At 40.7% G+C, this 18,423-nt stretch overlaps 6 protein-coding genes across 6 annotated transcripts; 5 read left to right on the forward strand and 1 right to left on the reverse strand.

The window, feature by feature from the left end:
• The first annotated feature begins 213 nt into the window (after window positions 1-213).
• On the forward strand, window positions 214-1,146 carry LOC101304045 (mitogen-activated protein kinase kinase kinase 2-like). The gene has a single exon (XM_004308286.1). It carries the CDS (start codon window positions 214-216, stop codon window positions 1,144-1,146), a length of 933 nt encoding a protein of 310 aa, XP_004308334.1.
• Window positions 1,147-1,627: 481 nt separating this feature from the next.
• Window positions 1,628-5,710, reverse strand: LOC101307621 (proline iminopeptidase-like). Its single transcript, XM_004306683.1, has 10 exons — window positions 5,449-5,710; window positions 4,329-4,465; window positions 4,071-4,244; window positions 3,543-3,779; window positions 3,337-3,437; window positions 3,178-3,250; window positions 3,022-3,090; window positions 2,793-2,900; window positions 2,230-2,355; window positions 1,628-2,071 (listed from the first exon to the last, which is right to left on the reverse strand). The coding sequence occupies exons 1-10, from the start codon at window positions 5,621-5,623 to the stop codon at window positions 1,877-1,879; spliced, it is 1,395 nt and encodes a 464-aa protein (XP_004306731.1). The 5' UTR covers window positions 5,624-5,710; the 3' UTR covers window positions 1,628-1,876.
• Window positions 5,711-7,254: 1,544 nt separating this feature from the next.
• Window positions 7,255-8,347, forward strand: LOC101307920 (myrosinase-binding protein-like At1g52030-like). Its single transcript, XM_004306684.1, has 3 exons — window positions 7,255-7,461; window positions 7,551-7,780; window positions 7,858-8,347. Exons 2-3 carry the CDS (start codon window positions 7,577-7,579, stop codon window positions 8,320-8,322), a joined length of 669 nt encoding a protein of 222 aa, XP_004306732.1. The 5' UTR covers window positions 7,255-7,461; window positions 7,551-7,576; the 3' UTR covers window positions 8,323-8,347.
• A 510-nt stretch (window positions 8,348-8,857) lies between these two features.
• On the forward strand, window positions 8,858-11,196 carry LOC101304334 (3-methyl-2-oxobutanoate hydroxymethyltransferase-like). Its single transcript, XM_004308287.1, has 6 exons — window positions 8,858-8,890; window positions 9,353-9,676; window positions 9,939-10,145; window positions 10,228-10,374; window positions 10,819-10,872; window positions 10,957-11,196. The coding sequence occupies exons 1-6, from the start codon at window positions 8,858-8,860 to the stop codon at window positions 11,194-11,196; spliced, it is 1,005 nt and encodes a 334-aa protein (XP_004308335.1).
• A 911-nt stretch (window positions 11,197-12,107) lies between these two features.
• Window positions 12,108-14,533, forward strand: LOC101308211 (3-methyl-2-oxobutanoate hydroxymethyltransferase-like). Its single transcript, XM_004306685.1, has 5 exons — window positions 12,108-12,624; window positions 12,975-13,181; window positions 13,263-13,409; window positions 13,990-14,043; window positions 14,126-14,533. The coding sequence occupies exons 1-5, from the start codon at window positions 12,214-12,216 to the stop codon at window positions 14,363-14,365; spliced, it is 1,059 nt and encodes a 352-aa protein (XP_004306733.1). The 5' UTR covers window positions 12,108-12,213; the 3' UTR covers window positions 14,366-14,533.
• A 510-nt stretch (window positions 14,534-15,043) lies between these two features.
• On the forward strand, window positions 15,044-17,744 carry LOC101304626 (pentatricopeptide repeat-containing protein At3g61520, mitochondrial-like). The gene is made up of 2 exons (XM_004308288.1): window positions 15,044-17,202; window positions 17,252-17,744. The coding sequence occupies exons 1-2, from the start codon at window positions 15,044-15,046 to the stop codon at window positions 17,742-17,744; spliced, it is 2,652 nt and encodes an 883-aa protein (XP_004308336.1).
• Window positions 17,745-18,423: the final 679 nt, after the last annotated feature.

Raw genomic sequence — 18,423 nt, forward strand, 5'->3', positions numbered from 1 at the left:
GTGAATTGCTTGATAGCCACGCTTCCTCATTTATCCCATTCCTACAAGGATAAGGGTTCCGATTACCACCGACCCTATACAACCCAGTCATCTCATACCCAAACGAACCATTCGCTCTTTGTTGCAAACAGATCTGAGAGAGAAAAAGAGAAAGTAGTGATCTTTGTTGCGCAAGAAGAAGAAGCAGAGAGAAAGAAAAAAGAGAGAGGCAATATGAAGAGGAAGGCGGAAGTGAGTCTTGGTTCAGGTTACAGGTGGATCAGAGGGAAGAAGATCGGAGAAGGAGGGTTCGGCTCCGTGTTCGTCGCGTTTGCCAAGATACCCCATATTGGAGAACACCACTTGCCCGAGGCAATGGCCATGAAATCCGCAAAGATCAAGGATTCCGATTCCATTCAATACGAGCTGGAGGTTTACAGGGAGTTGGAAACCAAGGGTGGTTGTTGCCCCTTCATCATTGAGCACTACGGTGAAGAGGTGACTTGGAGTAACGACGGGGAAGAGGTCTACAACTTGGCCATGGAAGTTGCATGGGGAAGCCTTGCGAGGTACTTAAAGATTATAGGTCATGGGTTGCCGGAATATCATGTGAGGCGGTACACCGGTGACATTCTCAGAGGGGTCAAACACATACGTAGGTGCGGGTACGTGCATTGTGATTTGAAACCAGAGAATATTTTGCTTGTGAAGAATGATGAGGGCTTTCCCTTTACGGCCAAAGTGGGTGATTTTGGGTTGGCCAAGAAGAATGAGGTTCGAGATAGATGGAGAGGCACGCCGATGTACTTGTCCCCGGAGACTGTCTTGTACAATGAGCAGGAACATGCCAGTGATATATGGGCCGTTGGGTTAATCGTTCTGGAGATGCTGACCGGTGAACGCGCCCGGGAGCATTTCTACCATCGTGACAGCAAGACACTCTACATTGTGGATGGAATGAAGCCCAAAATCCCTGATACGATCTCGATCCATGCTAGGGAGTTTCTGGAGTTTTGCCTAGCTCCAGAAACATGGGAAAGATGGTCAGCTGAGGAGCTCCTCTACCATCCTTTTGTTGCAGATGTTGTTAAGCCCAGAAACTTGGGAAAATGGTCAACTGAGGAGCTTCACAATCATCCTTTTGTTTCAGATGTTGTTAGCTCATAGTTTAGAATTTATGTTTAGAGCAATTCAAAGTTCATTTGTAAGTTCAAGCCTTCAAGGGATGGTGTTCCAATTGTTCAAGTCCTACTTGTTGTGGGATCCAAACGCAAGTTGTACGTGTATATAAAAGTTTGCACTTGTTTGAAGATATCTGAATCAAGTTCTTCTGTTTACTACTGTTTCCTCTTGTTTCAAGGTTAAGTTGATAGTTTCTAAAGAGTTATGCAACTGAAAATGGCAGTAGAGCTACTGTAAATTCTTCCCCACATTCCCTTTTCTGCAAAGATGTTGTATGCTGCAAAAGAAAAATCTTTACTCAAAGTACTGGTGCAAACTACACAACCTACACAGCACAATGGACATGTAATCTTCATCCAATTTGACACATTTACGTAAGATCAACAATCCAATTTACTTGTAACAAGGATCACTAAGGTGATTGGCAGTTTGTAACGAAGTTTCAAGATTGAGCGACTGATAGTTTCAAACAAACCCAAAATTTGCACATATAACCGATGGTAGTTTTATTTGGTACAACACCGAATTTACTTCAATGAATGACTTGAAGATAAAGAAAAAAAAAGTGTGTAACTTGATATAAAAGCCTCAACTCCAACTGTAAGAAATAGATCGCAGCACGAGTTCACAGTTACAACACAGCCAAGCTAATGTATAAAGAAAATGGATTTAAAATCACATCCAGAACAAAGTAATGCACCAACTGCAATGGAAATCAGAACAAAGGCCTCTTTCCATCTAGCATTCCCATCAGATGGTCAAACACTTGGGTCCCCGAATCTCGTAGACCAGAATGCATATATTCATTAGTTATCCACAACCGAATCCCTGCTATCTGTGAAGCTGTTTCCATGACCAGCTTAAAGTTAACATACATATCTTCGTAATAAACAGCAGCTGCAACAGGCACCTGACAATGTAGACAAAGAGACCTTACTAACAGAAGAAACTGTTGATTATTCACATTGTTTCAATCGCAACGAAAAGCAAGAGAGTTTAGATCTCCATATGCAAATGTTATTGCCAGTTGTCATAGCAGATCATTATCGTCGTACATAGGAAGCAAACCTTGTTATTATTTAGTGCAGTGATGTCGTATAATGGAGGCCAATCCTCTTTCTCAGCCAACATATTAGCAGCACCTTTGAATTTTCTCAAAGCATGAATCTCATCAAACATCCATGGGAAGATCATCTGCAGTAGTAAAAGTGTAAATTGTGTTCAGAAGGTCGAATTCAAAAGCAACAAGCAACTACATGCAGATAGCTAGGCTCTAGATCATCTGCATTAATCAGACACATCCTATATGCCAGACAGCTATAAGTCAACCATGTTGCGCAATATTCATCATCTACCACATAGATTGGTCCAAGCAAGTGTTTATGGTAAAAGTTTACTTTCATGAACAACTAGCATCATGATGATAATTAATATACTTCGGACGTCATGACTCCGTAAAAGAGTAAATTATTCTACATCTCAAATGCTTTGGACTGTTTCAGTCCATAAGGTATTTAACAACCGGAGTACTTAAATAATTCATCAGAGATCTGTTTGATAAACTTGTATAATTGGATTTAAATTATGGCTTGCTGTCATTTTGAAAAGAGAATGTTGGAGCCAGTGACTACCTCCCCTGTGAAATATATAGGACGGCCTTCTTTTGCAGCCTGGACTGCATCAAATCTGCCCTCATCTTCGGCCCTTACTGTGTGAGCAGACCACCGTGATGGAGCGCCCTTCAAAAAATGAATAACTATAAAAATTCATTATTTTTTTAAGTTATATATAGTTTAAAGCATATGGACTCGTGAATATAGTACATTTAGTACTGTAAATGAAAGACAATAAAGCAATTACCTGACAGTATATGGACTCGTGCATTAGAGCATAAAGTGGATTGGTATCAAAAGATGACCATTTCTGAAACTGCATAGGTGAAATTATTTAACTTTGATGCCACAAATATTGCAAAACCTTGGATTCAAGATCAATGAAAAACAGAGAATTTCTTACAGCGTCCAAGAAGTAATAGCTGATCTGCTTTGGTGCTCCTGGAACTAGTACAGGATCCCAGACCCTCTCAAACCTGGGTTGAAGTAAACAAGTAACTGAATTAAAGACTGAAACCACTGTAGCATATAAAAATCGAGATTCTTCACAATGAAGCCTTACATGTAGTGTAAGCGCTCAAAACCACTACTGGATCCTAAGCCAGAAAGTCCAAGTGTTTGTAATCCCTTTGGAGTTAGGATGCCCCCGGATGGAAGAGGCACCTGCATAAATAAAAAGGTGGGTGATTGTTGATTTAAACTATTAGTTTTAATCGTTAACTCTCAGCATTAGGAACAGCACCAAGATCATATGTTCTGGATCCTCACCCCGCCTCCCTTAGATTCTGACAAAAAGTTAACAACTTCACGAACAATCTCAGTATCTTGAGGATACCTTTTGTAATACTTCTCATTCTGACGTCTAATCTGTTCAAAACATGCTCTGTACACGATATCTGCAGTGCATCCATTTCCTATTGGAGGGATACCGCCAGTTAAAAGGACTTTATTTAGTCCTTGCGGTGCAAAACTCAAATAGGTTACTGCACAAAAACCACCATAACTCTGCAAAAGGAAACAGAACTAATTTTAATCCTTGTTAAGTCCCACAGGCTACAGCTCACCACAAGCAAAATATAAGGAATGACTTAACACATAAGCATTCTCTAGAAGCAAAAAAGCACAACATGAGAGCAATGGCTTTGAATATGTACAAGGAGAATAATTATATCTTAAAAATTTTCTCTGATGATATATAGATAAAGTAGGAGGTCACTGCAAAGGAAAAGGACCATATCACAGTAGCTGACAGATTACAAGCACCACGTAAATTACTATAAGAAATCATAATTATACCTGACCCAAAATTGTCCAGCGCCCTGCATCAGGAACTAAACGTACTCGAATAAACTCGGCATCATTTACTATATTATCAGCTCGAAAATGTTGCAAGAAATCAGCCAACTTCACATCGGACTTCAGTTGCAACATTGATGAAGGTGTCAAAGGAGTAGATAAACCTGTTCCTCGCTGCAATGAGAAAAAATCCTATTAAGGCAGTGCAGATCCCATCAAGAAATCCAATTAGTTTAAGTTATGCCTCAACAACCATACCTGATCCAGCAATATGACACGATATTCTTCACAGGCTTTACGCATCCATCCACTGGCTTCAGTTGGTCTCGGGCTTTCAAATCCAGGTCCACCTTGAAGAAATAATAGGTATGGTAGTGGTTGCTCTTCTTTGCCAACTACGACACAAATTGCATTTCGCTAGGTGAGTTATAAAGCCACCAAACATGACTATACAAGGAAATCCAAAGGTCTTGTCTGCAAAGAATATAAGCAATGCAATATAGGTAACAGTTTGTTTGTCATTACAATGCTACTTCCTCCGCATTGAGAGAGAAAGAGCTCACAAGTCAAAACTATAAGATACACTTTACATACTTTTCTGATGCTTCACAAGTGCATGCTTGTGCTCTCATGTGGAGTATGTTACTCATTCTGAACCATCCTTGAATGGATATAAAGTCTTACGTACACAACTAAGCTCATATAGCTCAGTTTAGATTAAACATTGAACAAAACAGGAGTGACTGTTGAACCCGATGCTGATCTACCAACTATCATCTCAGCATCACATTTCAACACTCCAGTGAGCCCTTTAATAGCCAAAAAAACATTTATGATCGATCTATTCAGAGTTGTCTAGTTGTTAAACTCAATTTCTAAGAAAATCAAACGTCTGCACTACATTTAACTCTTTTTCATTTGGTTAATTGTCTTGTTTTCTGCACCTCTTCACATCAATCGAATAACGGCAAGGACTCAACTGTCACATAGTGCCAGTCTGCAGATTATGGCCACTGACATTTGAATAGTTCAGTCTTAGTGCATAGGCAGAAACCTAAATAGGCACACTTCTACTACTTGACTAGACAGTTGAAACTCATCAGCAGAAATTTACTTCACAGTTGTAGTTTTACCTCCAAAATTACCAACTTCAGTTACTGAGAAAAGTCAAATCCATATTTTTAGTACTGAGGACCATAATTACTCGCCTGGATTACATTAACCAGATTCAGAGAAACTAATGGAAATTCAAACACTAATATCATCGATTCAGCTCTATACACTGCACATTTCACTTTACAAAACCAATCAAAACAGTAAGTATTGAACAATCACACCGATTAATCTTCAGTGACGATTCGATTGGAGTTGAATTTACCTGAAACAACTTCGCGAGCGAAGACTGAAATCGTAGACGAAGCCTTGGGATCGGCGGAGTAGTCGAGAGGCACGAAGAAGCGGTGGTCGCGAAGACGGAGCTCCGGCACGGAAAACCAGTCCCCGGCGACGTGGTCTTTGGGCGAGTCGCCGGCCGTGGCGGTGGGTAGGGACATGGCTGTGAATCTACGCGCGGAGGTGCGTTGGTAGTGAAAGTAGCGAAGATTAGTTACGTGGATGAGTGGAATGCGGAGGAGAAGAAGCGAGTTTGTCAAGGAAACCGGTCGCGCGAGAGTTGCCAACATTTTAGGGAGAGCGTCGTCCGAGTGGCTTCTTCTGTTACGTATCACACGTGGCGGATCATTTCGTTATTGCTTGCCGAATTTGAGTTGTCCAACAAAAAAACAAAATATAGGCAACAAAAAAAAGTAGAAAACTCAAAAAAGAAGAAGTTAGAATTAACTGCAAGAGTCATGTTTGTTTGCTGTTTGAGCACCGACTGAGCATCTCCAACATAGTTGTTCAATATGAATTTTAGCTAAATATATGTATTTCAATAGTAAAATTTACTTCCAACATAATTAGCTAGCTAAAGAGAAGTTAAGTTTAATTATTGTTACGGTAAATTACTAAATTTAGCAATTCTCTTTCTTCATTTTGTCCACTTCTTAGTTCATGATTGATCAAAAATTTATCAGATAACTCACGAACTACCTTTTTTTTTTTTTAGTAATAAATCATTCATATAAACGAAAACCTATTACTGTTGGAGCATAATTGCTATATTGATAGCTAATTAAATTTTCCGACTATTGCTAAATTTAGGCTTTGTTGTTGTTGTTGTTCGGGATTAGTTTCTCTTATACAAACGCCTTTAATCGGCTATAAAGATTATTCTTTCATATAATTAAACAATAAACTTTGAGTTTTCTCAATTTTCTTGATGGATTTTATAACTTTTTGTGGATTCGCAACCCTAACAACAGTCTTGTGGATCCAAAGTTGTCGTTGATGGATTCTAACGTGATAATTCCGCTGCACTAGTGGTCAGTGTACTACCCCGAGTAGCAATGTTGTGAAAAAGGAAGACTATCTAAAAGATAGATTCTTAATCTTATATATAATAGCTGAGACATCACGCTTGCAATTTATTAATTATCATTGTTATCTCAAAGGAATCCCACTTATATGTTCTCTACAGTGACATTGCAAGTGAAAATTTCCTCGGCTAAGAATCTGACCTGCTCTTTGTTCGAGTACCAATAACGGAAGCGACTGTTTTGCAATTGAATATAAGAGTAGAATCATGATGATGTGTGGACTACGAATTAATGCACCAGAGACTAAGAATATCATATCTTACTATCATCTAAGTATACTGAAGATGTGTTCGATTGTTGCTGCTATGACGGAAGAACTGGATAATGACTTTGTTGCTAGACAAAGCTAGCAAGAACCCAGGCATTCGTTGCTAAATGATGAAGATCGAGAAGTCTTTTGGGAACACGTTTTTCGTTTTCTTGATAATATACTAATTTGAACAATCTCTGATCAATCTTTCTTCTTTGAACTGGAATCATTCGCACAATCTATGTTGGAAAACAGAATATTTAGCTTTTCCAAACTACTGGCTAAGTATGAATGACTTGATCCAAAATTATCTAGGCTCGGTCTTTCTTCTTTGAATTAGATCCATTCCAATTATTTTAATTTTTAATATAACTGGGGAAAAGAATATTTAGATTCCGACTACAGTTCTAAACTACGTACCTAGCTATTTATTAGTCTCTAAATCCAAATTCTGATCATACTTGGCATTTGGCTAAATATATATGAAGGCTCAAATGCTCATCAAGGCATATACAAATTTCTCCAAGTGCGTGATTTAGTTTCTTTCACATCGATCCTAAAACTCGCTCTCTCCTCACGTACTTCCTCCCATCTCGTTTGATTCGATTATGATAAGTACGTGCTTCCATGTAATTCATGATGTGACTGATGTCTTCTCTTTCTGGTAATATATGGTTCCAAGCTATAACATATATACGTACTAAATGAAAGAAAATTGTCGAGACTAATGTTAATAGTCCATGCATGTCACAGAGATTGAAGGATTCTGGTGAGAAGAAATGTTGCAGCTTGGGCCCTTTGGATCAGAAAACGGAGGGGAAGGGTTTGATCATGGAGCTTTCTCAACAGTCAGGCAGGTTGTGATATCTCATACATCAGGTTGCATTCGTTCCATCCAGTTCGAATATGATGACAACGGGAGCTCACTTTGGTCGGAAAAGTACGGTAGTCCCTCTTATGACGAAGACACCTATATTGATACGGTTAGTCCAGTCGTAATCCCCAGATTTACAAATCTTTAGGGTTCAGGGTTTAATGATCTATTTTTTGTCAACGACAGATCAAGCTTGATTATCCAGACGAATATTTGATTTCAGTTTATGGAAACTATGTTAGTCTCTGGTGGTTCCCGACCTATATTTCCACCCTTACTTTTAAGAGCAACAAAAAAAGTTATGGACCATACGGATTGGGAATTGAAGGAAGCCTCGGAAAGTACGGAAATTCTTTTGCAATCGAATCACCTGGGAATATGATTGTGGGATTTACTGGTAGGGCTTCCAGGACTACGGGTATCCGTGCAATAGGAGCAAACCTGAAATCCCTTGATCAGTATTACCCTTCTAAGACAAGGCTCAGAAACAAACACGATGATGATGAAGGTAACAGACAAATAATTGTAGCCGGTAACCAAGTTATAGGAAACGAAGGCGACCAGAACGGGCGTTTCGCTGTTGGAAATACATATAACAAGTACAAAGTTAGTCACTACTATTATTCAGAAAAGTTCAATAATGTCATGTAGTTATGTTAAAATCGATTATTATCAAACCGACTTTTACCAAAATAAGAAATAAAAATAAAAATTCCCATAAGATGAGGGTCCAAAAATCATCTTTGTTGTTAGAGCAATTGCACCCATAAACTAGGGACAATTGCTAATTTGTCAATTAAATCTGTATTGCTAATCCACTATTCATCAAAGATTAGTTCTCTATTAGGAATATTGTCGAGAAACATCCTCATGAAACCAACCACATACAAAGGTACCATTAGTTCGCCATTGTCTGTGCCTTTGCCATTGTCTGTGCCTTTTTGGTTTCATTATAAAGCATTTTCAGTACATGGTGTGTATCTTCACATACATACATAAATAGTCAGGATTAGAGGAAATAATATAGAAACATGGTAGTTAAATATATGAATTGTTATGAACGGTTATGATTGCGTCGTGTAAATATACGTTGTACATACAAGAATTCTCAGTCTTTCTAGGGGGATTATCATAGAACAAGTTGGTGAATCACTGTCCAAAGAGGCAGTGGCAACAGACCGAAGCCATGGGGGAAATGCCTTTTGTTTCGGATTTCATGGTGGCTCGATGATCTCGAAACCGGAGACTGTGGCGGAGGATGCAGCAAACGCCTTGAAGTGGAGCTATGACATTCTTACGTAACGTCATAGAAAGGTACACCAAATGGTTTATAGGTCTCAAGCAAGTTTAATTTTGGTACTATGTTAGTGCACTAACCAAAATAGATAAAACTTAGAAATTTGAAAACCTGGACATGATGTGGCGCGCAGATAATTAACATCTGTCACCCTTAGAAACGAACTCTGTGAGACCTAGTCAGCTACAGCCATGAATGACATACACTCACTCTCTCCTATCATTCATTCCTCATTTGAGTTTTCCCAAGTTAAGGTCGATCAACCTAAACGCCTTCCGCCGTTTTCCATCCCAAACGCTTAACCCTCAAACCTCTGTATGGCACTCACCGCGGTCGTTTCTTCCGGACTCGTCGTCCGCTGCATGAGCAACGTGCCCGAGCTAGAGCACCTTCTACAGCGGCCCTAAGTCGCAAAGCCCTGACCGGAGAGTGACGGTCACTCAAATAAAGCAGAAGCATAGGAAGGGCGAGCCCATCACAGCTGTCACGGCCTATGACTACCCCTCGGCGGTGCACTTGGACTCTGCTGGGATAGACATTGCTATAGTCGGCGACTCGGCTGCTATGGTTGTTCATGGATATGATACCACTCTCCCTATAACATTGGAGGAAATGCTTGTTCACTGCCGAGCGGTGGCGCGTGGGGCCAAGCGCCCGCTTTTGGTTGCGGACTTGCCGTTCGGCTTCTACGAGTCTAGTTCCATTCAGGTACATGGTACATCATCATTGTTCTATTAAATTTGGTTGATATCTTGAACGAAATTAATGGTTGCTTTTGTTATTCAGATTTCCAATTTATGTTGTATCTGAAATGTTGAATGTTTTAAGCTATGAAATTTCATAGCAACCATCAGGTACAGAGCATATTGTTGTATTGAGATTTGAGAATGTGATTGTTGATTGGGTTTGGGATTGGGTTTGTATGAGTGAGCAATGGGTTGGTGATGCATGCAGTTTCGAATATGAGCAGGCTATTGATTCAGCGATGAGGATTTTAAAGGAAGGGGCAATGGATGCAGTGAAATTGGAAGCAGGGGCACCTTCGAGAATTACTGCAGCAAAAGCTATTGTTGAGGCTGGAATTGCTGTGATGGGGCATGTAGGACTTATTCCACAGGCCATTAGTGTACTCGGTGGTTTTAGGCCTCAAGGAAGGAATGTTGCCAGTGCTGTAAAGGTCAGTCTTTAAGCATCGGTTAGTTCTTCTCTATTCATGTTTGATTGTTGTAACAATGATTTCGTTGGATTTTTCGGTGCAGGTTGTGGAGACAGCTCTGGCTTTGCAAGAAGCGGGGTGCTTTGCGATTGTATTGGAATGTGTGCCGCCACTAGTGGCAGCTGCTGCAACATCTGCTCTTCAGATTCCTACAATTGGTATTGGAGCAGGGCCTTTTTGCAGTGGTCAGGTTAGTTGATTGTGTAGCCCTGTTCGTCTTGGTTGATGCATGTGTAAATCCATTGAGTATTGAATAAATATTGGCATTTGTGGTATAGAACTGTTAAGGCCTTTGTAGGTGGGGAGTTCAACAACAACATTTACCATGTTTCCACATTTTAGGAACTGTGTTCTTTAACTGTTGCTGGCATATATATGCAAGAGTTTTCACTTGGTAGGAATTCAGGTAGCCAGTTAGGTTAGCTGAAAACTACTATGAGCTCAGTCTCAACTCTGAACAAGCCTAGAACCAGAGCTTATAACATTATAGGCATCAAGCTCGGATAGTTCTCACTAGCTTCTTCTCTGTTCTTTGTTAGGTCTTGGCATGCCATTTTGCCAATTTTCCTCAATACCATAGACCTCTTTATCTTTTTTCCTGCAACACATAATTTATTTTCCCTATGTCATGCAGGTGCTAGTTTACCACAATCTTCTTGGAATGATGCAGCACCCACATTATGCAAAGGTCAGTTCTATAGTTGCTTCATAATCTATATCTGCCCACTTTCATGAATTTTGTTTAAACAAATTAGCATGGCCGCTCTTGCAGGTTACCCCAAAATTCTGTAAGCAATATGCACATGTTGGAGACATCATCAACAGAGCTCTATTAGAGTACAAGGAAGAAGTCAACAGTGGTGCGTTTCCGGGTGCTTCCCAGAGCCCATATAAAATCAATGCTGCTGATGTTGATGGCTTTGTTAGCGAGTTACAAAGGATGGGTTTGGACAAGGCAGCATCTGCAGCGGCTGAAGTAGCTGACAAAAATAATACAAGCAAATCAAATTAACTAGTTATACATACTTTACAGTAAGCCACTGAGATTGAGAGTTGCATTTGAAGTAAATGTTTTGCGATTTTTTCATAATAATTATATCTCAAAAGAGTTTCAAGGATCTCACCTTCTATATATCCCTTTGAGAATGCTCTTTGTGACAGCAAGGTAATATTTTGAGTTGTAGAAGAAAAGTTGTAGTTCATTTCTAGGGATTCTCATGACTTGAAATGCAACTAATATGACTTGATCAGTAGCTCAAACATAAACATTTAATTGGTTGGAAACCTTCTTGCATAATCTTTAATGAACTTAATTTTGATGTGGTTCTTTGAAATCTTTTGGTAAAATTTTTGCATGTGGTAAATATGAAATCACACAATTTTCTTAAAAGCTTTCTAAGATCCAGAAACTATTTCAATACCATGAGGATTATTTCACAACACACGTTTTCTCTCTTCTAACCACAAAATTAAGTTGAGATTTAACTCAATCAGCGTTGGTCAAGTTTCAACATGAATATAAATATTTCACACATAAACTCTTACCAACTCAACCACCTAAACTTGTTACCGACTTGACCCCACCTGGTGAACTTGTTGGCTACCGAAGTTCCTGATTTGTCCGACAGACAACATCAACCGATGCAAAAAGACTAAAGACGTGAAAACATTCCCCTAAATAGATGACACACGAGGTTAGTAGTTCTCTATATTTAGCAAAAATCCCATGTTGGAGTTCGAACGTAGAAACGTTAGAACAGTCGCATTTGGCATTTAAAAACTCGGGTGAAAAAACCGCAACGGCAAATATGTGGCGCGCAGATAACACGAAAAGCCAGCCAGCCACCTACTCTCTCATCAGTCTCTCTCAAACTCCACTTCCGTTTTCCCTCCTTTTATAGGTGGCGCCGCCCCTCCGCCGCCTCCCTTCTTTATATCTATTTATCATCATCAGCATCATCATCATCATTCTATACTCTCACATACACAAAACTCACAACCAAACTCCAACTCCTCACACTTATCTCTCATGGCTTTCGCCGCCGCCGTTTCACGCGCTGCCTTCCTTTCCAGGAGGGCCGGAACCATGATCCGCTCCATGAGCAACGTCCCCGAGAACACCGTCTACGGTGGCCCCAAGTCACAGAGCTCCGACCAGAGAGTCACCGTGACCCAAATCAAGCAGAAGCACAAGAAAGGCGAGCCCATCACCATGGTCACCGCCTATGACTACCCCTCGGCGGTTCACCTCGACTTGGCCGGAATCGACATTGCTCTGGTCGGCGACTCGGCGGCGATGGTTGTTCATGGATATGATACCACTCTCCCTATAACGCTTGACGAGATGCTCGTCCACTGCCGCGCGGTGGCGCGTGGGGCCAAGCGCCCGCTTTTGGTTGGGGACTTGCCTTTTGGGTTCTACGAGTCCAGCTCCATTCAGGTATGATTTGATTTGGGTTTTGTTTCTTTTGTTAGTTTGATTAATCAGAAAGTTAGAAATGATAAAGAATATGTTTTTGATTCTTGTTGTTAGTGAAAGGTTTATAGAATTTGAACTTTTATAGTTTTCTTGCATCTATAAAGAATCTGTTATTTTTATTCTTGTTACTGTTAAGTGAAAGGTTTATAATTTTGGGCTAGAGAGATTTTCTTTGTTTCAAAGATGTGAACTTTTTTAAAGAGAGGGGTATGGATTGGTGTAATGACACTGTGGTTGTTGATTTTGGGTGTGGGTTTTGTGTAAGTGAGCAATTGGTGGGTTGGTGATGTTGCAGTTTCGATTATGAGCAGGCTATCGATTCAGCGGTTAGGCTTTTGAAGGAAGGAGCAATGGATGCGATAAAGTTGGAAGGAGGGGCACCTTCGAGGATTACTGCGGCAAAGTCTATTGTTGAGGCTGGAATTGCTGTGATGGGGCATGTGGGACTTACTCCGCAGGCCATTAGCGTTCTCGGGGGGTTTAGGCCTCAAGGAAGGAATGTTGCTAGTGCTGTAAAGGTCTGTGGAATTGGAGAGTTGGTTAGTGTTTTTATCGAGTTGTGTTTGCAGTGTTGTGATTGTGTTGGATTTTCGGTGCAGGTTGTGGAGACAGCATTGGCTTTGCAAGAAGCTGGGTGCTTTTCTGTTGTTTTAGAATGTGTACCACCACTTGTGGCAGCTGCAGCAACATCTGCTCTTCAGATTCCTACTATTGGCATTGGAGCAGGGCCCTTTTGCAGTGGACAGGTCAGTTCATGTTGTAGCTCTGTTGATCGTTGTTGGTGCATGTGCGTTGGATATTCTTGTGTGTGATCTATTTTGGTCTTAACATCTTAAATGAAGTTTGTTTCAGAAGATAAGTATGTAATTTCTTTCATGTTTATGTTGCTGCAACTTGAAATTCTGCGTCATAAATGACTTTTTAGGCATTTATAGGCTCTAAGATCTGTAGTCTTCTTCAAGACTTCATGGTTGGTTTACATTGATTGTGATTCATTAGTAGGCATATATTGATTCTGATGTAACTGGTTTCAAATAGTAGGAATTCAGGTAGACAAGAGGAGGCTTAAAACTTATAATCTGAACTCAGCCTCAAGCGTGTAACAAGCCTAGATCCAGAAGTGTGTCACAATTTATTCAAATGGCTATAGGCGTCAAGCTCCAACTTATTTATTTTTTTCTCCCTGATAACCTGTGGGTTTGGAAGAATTCGTGTTTTTTCTTTTTCTTGTTTGTCAAGGGTTTTTGCATGCTAATTCTTCATTGACATAGTTCTCTTTTTTTCATCTTCCTGGCAATACATAATATAATTCCCCAAATCATGCAGGTGCTAGTTTACCATGATCTTCTTGGAATGATGCAGCACCCACATCATGCCAAGGTTAATTCAACAGTCAAATCTCCTTAGTAATCTATTTCTTTCATGAATTTTGTTTAACAAAGAAGTATCTTCTCTTTTGCAGGTTACCCCTAAATTTTGTAAGCAGTTTGCACAGGTTGGAGATGTCATCAACAAAGCTCTAGTGGACTACAAGGAAGAAGTGACTAGTGGGACGTTCCCAGGCGCTGCCCACAGCCCATACAAAATCAACCCTGCTGATGTTGATGGCTTTTTAAGCGAGTTACAAAAATTGGGTTTGGACAAGGCTGCATCTGCGGCAGCTGAAGCAGCTGAGAAGATAAATCCAAACAAATCAAAGTAACTGGTAATGACCCAGCCTAGTTTATCTTTCAGCTAGACAAGGCTCGTGTGGGTAAAAATCCAGTTGGTCAAAATTTGGATTTAGAAGTTTAGGATCATAATACGAGAATGTGAAATATCCGATGAGTATTGCATTGTCTTCACAATAAGCAGGGCCATCTTAGACTAGTTTAAAAGAGCAGAATGCCACCTTCCTTTCCTTTTGACATTTCTCTGTAAAAGTATAGGTATCCAATGAACGAAATTTGGAAAGGTTGTTCTGGTTTAAAGTTGTGTCCACAATCTGAATGCAACTCAAGTTATCAAGATTTGAAGCCACTATAGAATCATTCCTCATCTGCCCATACAAGTTGCTCTTCTGACATATTGTTCTTCTAGCTCTATGTGAACACTCTTCGAATAAGGAGTGCAGGATTTGCTTTTTCATATTCCCCATTCCTTGGGACAAGAAAGGCTGCCTTGCCAAAAGGAGGAGATGCATATGTTGTCTACACAGTTTTCAGCCCTAAACTTAGGGTCATTTGAAAACTGATCTTTTATGTGTCAATATCCAAAACATCTTCAATTTCATTATAATTATGTCGAAAGTTTTACGTCCATAAAGGTGTCAAACTGAAAACATAATGTAAAACCAAGAAATAAAGCGACCGCTAAACCCTGAACCTCTCTCAGATCAAAAATGAAGATTCTATCACTCTCAGCCTCAAAACCCCTTCTCCACCGTCTTAAACCCCAAACCCCAAAATCGAAACCCCCAGTCTTCCTCCTCACCCACCACCTCTGCACCAATCCCACTTCCAATCCAAACCCACCACCCCAAAACGACGACGTTTCCTTGGCAACCCAATTCCTCCAACTCCTCCAACCCAATGAGAAAGACTGGAACTTCGACCAGCTCCAGACCCTCCTCTTCTCCAACTCAACCTCCCCTTCACCTCACTCTCTATCTTCGGCATTGCAGGCCGTTCTGGAGCTCACATTGCGAGAACGCATCTCCGAAAAGAAGCTCTTTGAGCTTTATCAGATGGCGAAAGAGCGCAATGTGGAGCTTAATGTGAACACTGCAGCTCTGCTTATTCGGTCTTTGGAGAGAGATGGTATGGAGGAGGAGGGTCTTGTTGTGTTTAAAGAACTCGATTCGGAGTTGAAGAGCACGCACATTCGCAATGTGGTGATTAAGATGTTGGTGAATATGGGGCGAGTTGATGATGCACTGAAGGTGCTCGACGAAATGCTTGACCCGGAAGCTCAGTTTCGGGTTGATGAGATTACAGCGGATATTGTGATTGGATCGTTGTTGGGGAAAGAGAAGAAAGGGAGGGGTGTTGGTGAGGAGGAGATTGTGGGTTTGGTATCGAAATTTGGTAAGCATGGTGTGTTTCCGGATAGCCGGATACTTACTAAATTGGTGACTGTTTTGTGTAGGAATGGGAAGGTCAGTCGCGCTTGGGATGTTTTATGTGATGTCATGAAGATGGGTGGTGGTCTAGAAGCTGCTTCTTGCAATGCGGTTTTGACAGCGTTGGGAAGAAGTAATGATTTTAAGAGGATGGGGGAGGTTATGGTGAAGATGGAGGAGATTGGCATTAAGCCGAATCTTATAACATTTGGTTTGTTTGTTAATCATTTATGTAAGTCTAGGAGAATAGATGCTGCCTTGGGGGTGTTTGAGAAGATGAGTGTAGGAGTAGAGGGGGTTTCGGCTAAACCAGATGTGATAATAATATATAACACTTTGATTGATGGACTTTGTAAAGTGGGAAGGCCACAAGAAGGATTGAGTTTGATGGAGAAGATGAGATCGCAAGATGGCTGTGCTCCCAATACTGTTACTTACAGCTGTTTGATTGGTGGTTTCAACAAAGTTGGGGACATTGACAGAGGTCTTGAGCTCTTCGAAAAAATGAAGGAGGAAGGGATACCACTAAATGTTGTCACCCTCAATACGTTGCTTGATGGTTTGTGCAGGCATGGGAGACTGAATGCTGCACTTGAGTTCTTCAAGGAGATGCAGAGGGATGGTCTGAAAGGCAATGCTGTTTCTTACACTCTCTTAATCTCTTCCTTCTGTGATGTGAACAATATTAGCAAGGCAATGGAGTTGTTCAATCAGATGTTGAGCGCTGAATGTCCCACAGATGTAAGAGTTTATCACTGCTTGATCTCTTGTTTAAGCTTAGCCGGAAGGATGGAGGATGCCAGCTTTGTTGTTTCAAAGTTGAAGGAGGCTGGGTTCTCCATGGATACCGTTTCCTACAACGTAATGATTAAAGGTTTCTCCGGGAAAAATATGCCTGACAAGATTCATGAGATGATTGAGGAAATGGAAGCATCTAGAGTGAAGCCTGATAGCGTCACATACAACACCTTGCTTGCCTACTTAAGCAAAGCTAGGGACTTCAAAGGTGCACATAAAGTACTTGACAGGATGATGGATGAGGGTATTGTTCCCACTGTTGTCACTTATGGTACATTGATTCATGCACATTGCTTGGATGGCAATATCGACAAAGCCATGAGAATCTTCAGAGACATGGGTTCTAAGTCAAAGATATCTCCAAATACTGTAATATACAATGAGTTAATAAATTCTTTCTGCAAGAACAATGATGTGGAACAAGCTCTTTCTTTGGTGGATGATATGAAGGATAAGGGGGCGAGACCTAATACGCAGACGTTCAATGCCCTGTTCAAAGGCCTTAGAGAGAACAATTTATTAGAGAAGGCGTTTCAATTTATGGATCGAATGGTTGAACAGGCCTGTAAACCTGATTATACAACCATGGAAATTCTTACCGAATGGCTTTCTTGTGTTGGTGAAATAGAGAGGTTGAGAAAGTTTGTTCAAGGATATCCAGTTTCTACTGCTGGTTTCAAAGTGACAAAGGGCAAAGGGCAAAGCCTTGGTGCCAACAAAAGGCAACACCACTGCGTGCCCACAGAAGGCAAAGCTGCAGTGCCGGCCGAAGGCAACACTAACGTTATATAAGTTGTTCAGGGCTGAGAGAAACTTGCAGTGCCGACAGAAGGCAAAGTTGCAGTGCCAGCAGAAGGCAAAGACGAAGTGCCGGCAGAAGGCAAAGCCTGTTTCTACTGCTGATTTCAAAGTGACAGAGGGCAAACCCTTGGTTCCAACAGAAGGCAACACCGCTGCGTGCCGACAGAAGGCAAAGCTGCAGTGCCAGCAGAAGGCAAAGAAGCAGTGCCGGGAGAAGGCAAAGCCGGTTTCTACTGCTGGTTTCAAAGTGACAGAGGGCAAAGCCTTAGTGCCAACAGAAGGCAACACCGCTGCGTGCCCACAGAAGGCAAAGCTGCAGTGCCGGCCGAAGGCAACACTAACATTATTTAAGTTGATCAGGGCGAGGAGAAAGCATAAATGATTCTAATCTTGGAGTCTTGTGGTTGTGTTCTGGGTCATTATGTTAGCTCGTTTGGAGTATCTAATTGGAGAGCCCTAACTTCACACGTGTGCGCTTTATCCCAATCTATGCTAACATTTATCCTGTCCTTGGTGAACTGCTTCTATCCTTCCAGTTTTGAGATTAGGTACTCATCATGTTTGCTAAACTGCAGTGGAAATCTGGTCTTTGATAAAGAAAGAGAAGCTGCAAAATGCAGAGAATGAGTTTATTATTTCCTTGTATGATTCTACTTTTCGTTGTTCCGTTGCTGGTAGCTCTTTAAATCTGTGAGTTTCTGGTGAATCTATATTCTTAAAACTTTTGTCATAATCAGTCTATTTTGAGAATGCTTTTGTTATAAGCTGATAGAAGTTTTGAGTTAGAAACCCTCAGATCATCATATTCCTAACCAACATGATGCTTTTCATCACCAATTTTACCTAGCAAGATGGTAAAGGAGCAAGATTCCCCTCTGCGTATCATCATATCATTTTGTGCAACATGGGTAAGTGATTACTGAAAAGCAGTGTTGAAACCCTAGAATCTGCAACATGTATCTTTTTACCATGCATTCATTGGAAAGGCAATTGATTAAAGAAGCTATTTTAAATGAGAAGCTGCAACCTGTTGGTTGAATCCAAAACTTTACTATTATAGT

The sequence above is a fragment of the Fragaria vesca genome, linkage group LG7 (genome assembly GCF_000184155.1).
Source record: "Fragaria vesca subsp. vesca linkage group LG7, FraVesHawaii_1.0, whole genome shotgun sequence".
NCBI classification, from domain to species: Eukaryota; Viridiplantae; Streptophyta; class Magnoliopsida; order Rosales; family Rosaceae; genus Fragaria; species Fragaria vesca.

Bases quoted from the DNA above. Each gene is read 5' to 3' on its own strand.
- LOC101304334 (XM_004308287.1), top strand. From the start codon at position 8,858: ATGGGGGAAATGCCTTTTGTTTCGGATTTCATG. The intron at 8,891-9,352 runs GTGGCTCGATGA...TGCCCGAGCTAG, and splicing joins CTTTTGTTTCGGATTTCATG to AGCACCTTCTACAGCGGCCC. The intron at 10,873-10,956 runs GTCAGTTCTATA...CCGCTCTTGCAG, and splicing joins AGCACCCACATTATGCAAAG to GTTACCCCAAAATTCTGTAA.
- LOC101304626 (XM_004308288.1), top strand. From the start codon at position 15,044: ATGAAGATTCTATCACTCTCAGCCTCAAAACCCCTTCTCCACCGTCTT. The intron at 17,203-17,251 runs GTTTGTTCAAGG...AAAGTGACAAAG, and splicing joins GAAATAGAGAGGTTGAGAAA to GGCAAAGGGCAAAGCCTTGG.
- LOC101307621 (XM_004306683.1), bottom strand. From the start codon at position 5,623: ATGTCCCTACCCACCGCCACGGCCGGCGACTCGCCCAAAGACCACGTC. The intron at 4,466-5,448 runs GTAAATTCAACT...TTTGTGTCGTAG, and splicing joins CGCTCGCGAAGTTGTTTCAG to TTGGCAAAGAAGAGCAACCA. The intron at 2,072-2,229 runs GTTTGCTTCCTA...CTACATTGTCAG, and splicing joins CTGCACTAAATAATAACAAG to GTGCCTGTTGCAGCTGCTGT.
- LOC101308211 (XM_004306685.1), top strand. From the start codon at position 12,214: ATGGCTTTCGCCGCCGCCGTTTCACGCGCTGCCTTCCTTTCCAGGAGG. The intron at 12,625-12,974 runs GTATGATTTGAT...GATTATGAGCAG, and splicing joins ACGAGTCCAGCTCCATTCAG to GCTATCGATTCAGCGGTTAG. The intron at 13,410-13,989 runs GTCAGTTCATGT...CAAATCATGCAG, and splicing joins GGCCCTTTTGCAGTGGACAG to GTGCTAGTTTACCATGATCT.
- LOC101307920 (XM_004306684.1), top strand. From the start codon at position 7,577: ATGTTGCAGCTTGGGCCCTTTGGATCAGAAAACGGAGGGGAAGGGTTT. The intron at 7,781-7,857 runs GTTAGTCCAGTC...TGTCAACGACAG, and splicing joins AAGACACCTATATTGATACG to ATCAAGCTTGATTATCCAGA.
- LOC101304045 (XM_004308286.1), top strand. From the start codon at position 214: ATGAAGAGGAAGGCGGAAGTGAGTCTTGGTTCAGGTTACAGGTGGATC.